The sequence below is a fragment of the Cyprinodon variegatus genome, unplaced genomic scaffold (assembly GCF_000732505.1).
Source record: "Cyprinodon variegatus isolate N-32 unplaced genomic scaffold, C_variegatus-1.0 Scaffold861, whole genome shotgun sequence".
Lineage (NCBI taxonomy): Eukaryota > Metazoa > Chordata > Actinopteri > Cyprinodontiformes > Cyprinodontidae > Cyprinodon > Cyprinodon variegatus.
The window spans coordinates 40,568-48,655 of NW_015151314.1; the positions used below are offsets into that span (position 1 = coordinate 40,568).

Genomic DNA, 8,088 nt, shown 5'->3' on the forward strand with positions numbered 1-8,088 from the left:
GTAGGGCACAGGTAGGACACAGGTAGGACACAGGTAAGACACAGGTAGGGCATAGCTAGGGCACAGGTAAGACACAGGTAGGACACAGGTAAGACACAGGTAGGGCATAGCTAGGGCACAGGTAAGACACAGGTAGGGCACAGGTAAGGCACAGGTAGGGCATAGCTAGGGCACAGGTAAGACACAGGTAGGACACAGGTAAGACACAGGTAGGGCATAGCTAGGGCACAGGTAAGACACAGGTAGGACACAGGTAAGACACAGGTAGGGCATAGTTAGGGCACAGGTAAGACACTGTAATTCCCAGTTAACCCCCCCCCCATCATATTTCCCAACCTTCCAGGTGAATGATATAAAAATAAAACGCTGTATTGGAAGAAACACTTCAGTTTTGGAAGCCGGGGCTCTGCTCCTTCTCCTCCTCCTCCTCCTGCTCCTCCTCCTCCTGCTCCTCCTCCTTCTCCTCCTCCTCCTGCTCCTCCTCCTCCTGCTCCTCCTCCTTCTCCTTCTCCTCCTGCTCCTCCTCCTCCTTCTCCTCCTCCTCCTCCTCCGGCTCCATCTTTCCTCTCTCCTCGTCGTAGAGCTGCTCTCAGGTTCTGCAGGGATCCTGTTTTCCTGCAGTGATGCTGCTGTTGGTAACGCTGTGTTTGTCCTCCAGGGTCAGGGTACCCGTACGTTCTGGAGGCTCCAGCTCAGGACTTTATCTCTGGTAAACAAACCGATCCTGGACTGACCCCCCCCCTAACGGCTCCATCAATAATCTGAACTAAATGCTCATTGAGTGTCGCTGCTCTAATGCTTGCAAACCGTTTGCGGCGCTTTGTGATGTTTTAATCCATCGTCATGAATAACCAGCAAAGCTCGGCAGACATCAGCAACCAGCTCCACCCGCCTCGATGGCGCTGCTCCTCCTCGGTGGAGTCTACGCCTCCATAACGGGCTGACTGTTTAAGGAACTGATTTTGTGGGCCCAGAGCATGATGCAGCCTCCTCATTCAGCGCCATCTGTCCTGTTGATCAGCTCCGTCATGCAGAAAGTGATTCTGAGGCTCAGAAGTCAAAGTGGGCGGGGCAACAGATTCCCTGCATTTTTCAGCCACTTATTTGATTTTATTAGATTTTGTTCATTTTTTTCCACGTGTGTTTTTCTTTAACCTGATAAAATGTGTAAAAGCTGGTAAGGAAAATCTGCAGGAAACATCATCCTGCTTTTCTTCTGTCTGCATGTCGCTGATTTTAAACGGTTTATCATCCGTCAGTATTTCGGGTGTGAAGGAGAGAGCAGGTTCTGGAAATGCTGAGGCTCGTTACTGTAGGTCTGGAAGTGGAAATGATCAGCCTGCCATGCCTGCAGAGGACTGCAGAACGAAAGCACTGACTCTGCGATGGCAGAACATGTTTGGCTTCAGAAGGAGGGATAATAAAAGGGAAAGATGGAGAAAAGAACAGAGCAGCAATGGATGGTTTGGAAAGAGGTGGAAGAGTTCATGCAGGGACGTCTGGATGGACGTCTGCAGATGGAAGAGGAGCGTCAGTGGAAGCTGCATCCTGGAGCTTTTCATTTCCTGTTAAGGAACATCAGAACCAAAAGTCTGATTCTGTTCATAAATGACAGAAAGCAGCAGGTGTGGTTAAAGCTGCATACGACGTTAAGAGCATGCCGGAGAGGAGCAACCTCAGCAGTGAGCAGATGAGTCTGAGGGAAGGACTGAGAAATAAATACCTAGAAGTTACCACCCACCTCTGATTCTAATGAAGGAAGAAAACGTTTCCTGATCGTCCTGGAAGATCTGAGCCTGCAGGCTGAGCCAGAGAACCAGAGCTGCTCCAACAGAACCTCCTCTGCCAACCAGGATGACGTGTTTGAACGGTGGAGAGAAAATAAAACAGCAAAAATAGAGACCGAGTTCATCCTAGAAGTCTGCTTTCACTCCTGGAGGAGATGCTCAATAGCAGGTGTGGGCGGCCCCACACTCGCCCTACAGTTCCCTGATTAGAGGCGAGGGGGCCCCAGATATCCTGAGGGACCCCAGATCACTGAGACATGGGGACACCCACTAGAGAAGGACAGATTAGGGACAAATATTTCAGTACAACATCCTGAGTTGATAAAGTGGTCCAGAGGAATTATTACTGTTAATTAATGGGCATTATCACTAACAACTAAAAAATAATGAATAAATACATCAAAACATCAGTATAGATTTTTCCACCTGTATTATTATTTTTTCTTACACATTAAATTTACATTCCTCTTTGTTTTATTTCTATCAGGTTACTGAATAAAAATAACTGAACAGAGATGTAGATCTATCATTACCAGACAGGGTATGTCGATGCTAACTGTGAGCTAGCTCTATGTTTTTACATTAGTCTAATCAACCAATCAGTGCTGATCAGAGCTTTAAACAGGCGCTTCTGGTTCCTCTCAGAGGAATGTTAGAACTTTTTGGCTCAGAAAGCTTCTCTAGCTACCATGCTAACTGCTAGCATGTCCTGGCTCAGAAAGCTTCTCTAGCTACCATGCTAACTGCTAGCATGTCCTGGCTCAGTAAGCTTTTCTAGCTACCATGCTAACTGCTAGCATGTCCTGGCTCAGAAAGCTTCTCTAGCTACCATGCTAACTGCTAGCATGTCCTGTTCCAACCGTTTAGCATAGTCCATCAGCGTCTCCTCCTTAGCAGAGAAGTTTTGCTGCTCCTCCTCTTCCCCTTCTCCTGCTTTTTCATCACGTTGCTTTGAGGTGCTAACTAGCTTAGCCCTAGCTTACTAGGCTAACTAGCTTAGCCCTAGCTTACTAGGCCAGACATTCCAAGTCTCCTGGAAGTTCAGGGAGTCTCCCTGATATCGATAGTTGTTCACGGATGCCAGCAGGCAGGATAAATAATCCAGGATTTCATGTGCGGATTAGAACTTCTGTGATTTCGCAGACAACAGAGAGCGTGGTGTGAGGAGGAGGTGCTGGTGAAACCTGTGCAGCGTTTCTGTCCAAAGCGATGCTCTGATCAACCAGCGTTCCAGGCGACTGGTTGATCAGAGAGCTGATTGGATCGATAAGTTTCTGTGGTTCCTCTCTGGCAGTCGCCTAGTTACCACTGAAAGCAGTGCATCCTGGGAAACGGCAGAGGTTCAATCCTCCAGTAAAAAAATATAGGACTAGTTTTACAGCAGAATATACTAAAGTATATCCACGTCTAGTGAAGGGGAGGAACAGTGGCGGATCTAGACCAAATGGACCAGGGGGCCAGCAGGGGGCCAGAGTGTTTTCATGGGGGCCCAGAAAAGCATGAAATAAAAAACGAGCAAGGAATTCAAATATATTAAAAAAAGCTGCATAAAGGGACATTTCTTTTCTATAAGGTTAAATAAAAATTCTATTTATTATGAGGTCAATATACATTTATAATTTAGGAATTTTAAATATTTTTGACCTAATTTAAGTAAAAATACCCTTTTCTTTAAAATTTGAATTAGAACTCAAGAAAAACTGTTAAATTCATCTGTAAAAATTGGAGCATTTTTTTCTATTAAAAACATATAATAGATATAAACTGGGATCCTATGTCAGTCCCACTGAAGCTTTATTTTTGTTTTTGAATAATTAGTGAAACAGAATTTGTAAAGAAAAACAATAAATAGATCCAAAGGAGCCATCAGTAACCATGTCTGTTCCAGCGCAGATCATCATTATTATGTCTTCAGAACGAGGCCCTTACAGGGGCAGTGGCCCCCGTTGGCCCCTGTCTAGAACCGGCACTGTATGCTGCAGTCCCATTAAAACAGATCAACAGTCAAGGCTGCATTGAAAAGGGTTCAGGTTGATTTTATCAGGAGGAAAAATCAGGGAATGATTGGATGCACCGCGTAACCATGGCAACCGCAATGAGTCTCAGCAGGTTAGTGGGAGGGAGGGGAAGGAGAGAGGAGGTGGGCAAAGGGAGGGGAAGGAGAGAGGAGGTGGGCAAAGGGAGGGGAAGGAGAGAGGAGGNAGGGAGGGGAAGGAGAGAGGAGGTGGGCAAAGGGAGGGGAAGGAGAGAGGAGGTGGGCAAAGGGAGGGGAAGGAGAGAGGAGGCAGAGAGGGGAGATTAAAGCCACGTTAGAGGGTGACGAAAAAAATGTAGGGGGGGGTCCATGGGGTGAGTGGGGGGGTCAGGTGGGAAGGAGCAAGCAGCTTATTGCAACGATTGCAACTACATGAAGAACAAAGGCAGCAATTAGTCTGCCCCCCCCACATGTAGACGGCCTGCAGAAGAAGCCCCCCCCCCCCCCCCAGCCTGTACGCTCAGTAGACGACAGCAGGGCTGCAGGAACACAGACGGCCGTGGGTGAGATGATGACGCACGCTTGGACTCTGGGTTCTAAATATACGCAGGCAGCAGGCCGCTCCTCTGAGCCGCCATCGAGGCAGAGACGCGAGGCGAAGGCAAAGCGGCGCCGCAGTGCAACAGTTTCCACAGTTCTCAGCTCAAGGTGTTAATTGGAGAATGTGTGGCTGCGCCTCCTCCTCCTCCTCGTCCGTCTGCAGAGCGATGGGATCCACGGCTCCGGAATGGTTTCAGGCCTTCTTAGTCCAAGATGGCGTCATTCAGGCCAATGTTTGAAAATGTTTCACACTTTAGGTGTGAAAACGTAACGCAGCATAAAGGCAGCAGCAGTGAAAAGAGGCAGCATGATGCTGTGGGCTGGTTTTCTCCACCAGGACCAGGAAGCTGATCCCACTGCGGCTGTTTCCATGGAAACGCTCGGTTTATTAATCCATCCAATATGGAGGAGCGAACCTGAAAATCCTTTAGAGGAGAAGTTTTCCTCGCAGACTGAAGGTGTTTTTGTTCTCCAGTGACGGCGGCTCGTTGGTCCGTTACGCCTCCACTGGTTAACCAGCCATCAGCTGCTACTAACCAGCATGTCTGGTTCTAACGTGTCTAAACTGGATGCAGTCGGATGTTTCCCAGCAGGATGCGGAATGATGGCGTCTGCTTGTTAGCCTCCTCATTAACCCTTTCATTCAGGTAACCTACCTGTTAGATGCTTTCTTCTTCTATGCTGTGCTAAACCATGAGGAGCGGTTCTAGGATTCTATATCCAAAACAAATCTAGAAAACATACCTCAATATTTAGCAATTATTTTGGCTTCATATTTGTTTTTTTTTTAGTGGAACAAAATGTTAAAAAGTCTGTTTTTTTTATAGATTTTGTGTCTTTTCTTTTGAAATAATTAAATTTGGCTTCATGTTTTATTGCATAACAAGTTATTTGTAACATAACGATGTAAACAACAATGGAAATTTGTTAAAAATCAAATATTATCCAGAGACTTAAACGTCTGAACGGTTTAACTGCTGGTTCTCTGACATCATTCCAGCTGTTTGGAGCAGCTGGTTGCCTCATGCTGTTTCTCCTTTTCCTGCTTCTCCTATCTGGAACCGTTGCCTAGCAACAGCTGGACGCCATCCGCTGCTTTTTTCTCAGGTAGAAAATCTGACATGAATTAGAGTCGCCTGGTTCTGATCTCAGGTGTTTATCTGTTAATGTTCATTAAATAATAATAATTAAGCTTTATTGATTTATTGAATTCCCTCAGTGAGCAGTGGGCTGCCATTGTGCGGCTCGGGGGGGGGGGGGGGGGATTAAGGGTCTTGCTCAGGGACCCAGAGGGATGGCTGCAGAGCCTCTCACTGCATCATTAGTTCTTATTTTCTCGGATCGAGCCTGAATGTTTCCTCAGGAAGTTTCCATACGAACTCGTCGCTGCTCCTCGAAACGCCAAATTCCAAAGAATGTTAATGAAAGTTTCTGGGGTTTGAATAGTTGGTATCTGAGACACGCTGCCCCCTGATGGGTGGGAGGACAAATCAGGGACGTTTATTTCTTCTCCAGTCTTAGAAACCTTCATTTAATTCCTTTAGCGTTAGGCTGGCTAATTGAACGGCGGCGTATTTTAGGGAAACTTGCTGTTCTGATGCAGCGGACCTTTCTGACCGCCTGGTAGACGGTGTCCTTCATCAGGCCACAGGTGAAGCTACAGGCCAGCAGAACCTCAGATGTTCGGGTCGGTTCTGACTGCTGCAACGGTTTAGGTTCTGGTTGCTCCGGTTTCCATGATCGACCTAAGCTGCGGCTAACGCTGCTCCGCTAACATGTCCTCTTTGCTTCCTGCAGTCTGCACAGTTCGCTGCCAGAAGTTCCTGATCTCACGGGTCGGGGAGGACTGGATCTTCCTGATCCTGCTGGGACTGGTCATGGCGCTGGTCAGCTGGGCGGTGGACTTCTGCATCGCCATCTGCCTCCAAGGTGAGACCAGAGAGGAGGAGCAGACTGACCCACCGTGGTCAGCATCATCAGATAGATCAGATATCAGACTGGATCAGGATGCTGTTCTGAAAGAGAGGAGGTGGAAGGCAGACGGAGAGATCAGGGAGAAGGAGGGGGGGCAGAGAGAGCCGGTCATTAATCGAACCAGGACCCCCCCCCCACCTCCTACTTCTCTGCTTGTTCTCTCCGTCTCACTCTAGGTGCTCTAGTTCTGCTTTTAACTCACCTGCTTTGCCTCCCTCCACAGCACAGAAGTGGATGTATGGTGGTCTGGACAGCAACGTGTTCCTGCAGTACCTGGCCTGGGTCACCTACCCGGTGGTCCTGATCACCTTCTCTGCTGGCTTCACTCAGATCCTGGCCCCCCAGGCTGTAGGTAAGGACAGACTAACCCCCCCCCCACCTGTTGTTCTTGATCCATTCCTGATGTTGATCAAACTCATTTATTTACCAGTTTATATCCGACCCATCGGGTTAGGGGGTCAGGGAGTCAGGGGTTAGGGGGTCAGGGAGTCAGGGGNGGTTAGGGGGTCAGGGAGTTAGGGGTTAGGGGGTCAGGGAGTCAGGGGTCAGAGTTTAGGGTGGACACACGTCTTCAGAAGAACCGAGTGAAGTTCCAGGGGCCTCTGGTCCATATCTGTGGCTGCTGAGATCCAGAGTCCCCTAATGGGACCTTTGACCTTGGTGATGGTTCCCAGTTCCACCTCCAGGAACATCTGGACAGACCAGCTTTTGGTGGGGATGTTCTTCCAGATCCAACCTTTGCCGCGTGTCTCAGCAGTGTTGGGTTGGGTTAAAGTTACTCGTTACTTATCCAGAGAGGTAACTGAGTTAGTAACTTGGTTACTGCTCAATGAAAGTAACTAGTTCCTTTTTGTGTAAAATGTGGAAAACTTTCCTGTTTCTTAGGAATGAAAGTAGAAGCAGAGATATCAGCTGACCTGATTTAAAGGTCCACATCTGGAAACATCTGGAAACATCTTAAACTAATCTGTGTTTGGCTGTGTGAGTTAATGAGTCGCTGTTTGCATCAAGACTGCATCTCAGTTGGCGTGTCTGCAGACATCCAGATGTTATCAAACCAGGTTTAGGTCCAGACTATAGCTGGACTCAGACCTGCTGAGTCTCACCTGTTCTTCCGGAGTTCCTTCTGCCTGCTACTGGTGGCACTGGTTCTACTGGTGATCCAGATGTGGATCCGTAGACGTCACTAAGCTCCTCCTCTTCCTCCTGCAGGTTCAGGGATCCCTGAGATGAAGACCATCCTGAGGGGGGTGGTGCTGAAGGAGTACCTCACCTTCAAAACCTTTGTGGCCAAAGTCATCGGGCTCACCTGCTCCCTGGGCAGCGGCATGCCTCTGGGCAAGGAGGTAACGGAACGGGTCGGCCCGCAGTGCGGAACCGCTGCTGCTGCTGCACGGCTCTGAAGGCTGCTCTGTCATGCTGAGGGACTCCCAGCACAACGCCTTCACCTGAGGACAGACGTCCAGCCTCCGTCCCATTAACTAATGCCTTAATGCATCAACGCATTAGTTAATGGGTTAGTTAGTTGGTTAGGTTGGTAGTTAGGAGTTAGGTAGATGGGTAGTTAGTTGGTTAGGTAGACGGGTAGTTAGTTGGTTAGGCTGGTAGCTAGGTAGGTGGATAGTTGGTTGGTTAGGTTGGTGGTTAGGTAGACGGGTAGTTGGTTGGTTAGGTTGGTGGTTAGGTAGGTGGATAGTTGGTTGGTTAGGTTGGTGGTTAGGTAGGTGGATAGTTGGTTGGTTAGGTTGGTAG

At 48.4% G+C, this 8,088-nt stretch overlaps 1 protein-coding gene across 1 annotated transcript in view; it reads left to right on the forward strand.

The window, feature by feature from the left end:
- clcn2 (chloride channel, voltage-sensitive 2) overlaps positions 1-8,088 on the forward strand; it is a 78,655-nt gene that overhangs the window by 35,588 nt on the left and 34,979 nt on the right. The window contains exons 3-5 of the mRNA XM_015397422.1: positions 6,160-6,291; positions 6,560-6,688; positions 7,549-7,682. Coding sequence (XP_015252908.1) covers positions 6,160-6,291; positions 6,560-6,688; positions 7,549-7,682 — 395 coding nt within the window. The remainder of the gene's footprint in view (positions 1-6,159; positions 6,292-6,559; positions 6,689-7,548; positions 7,683-8,088) is intronic.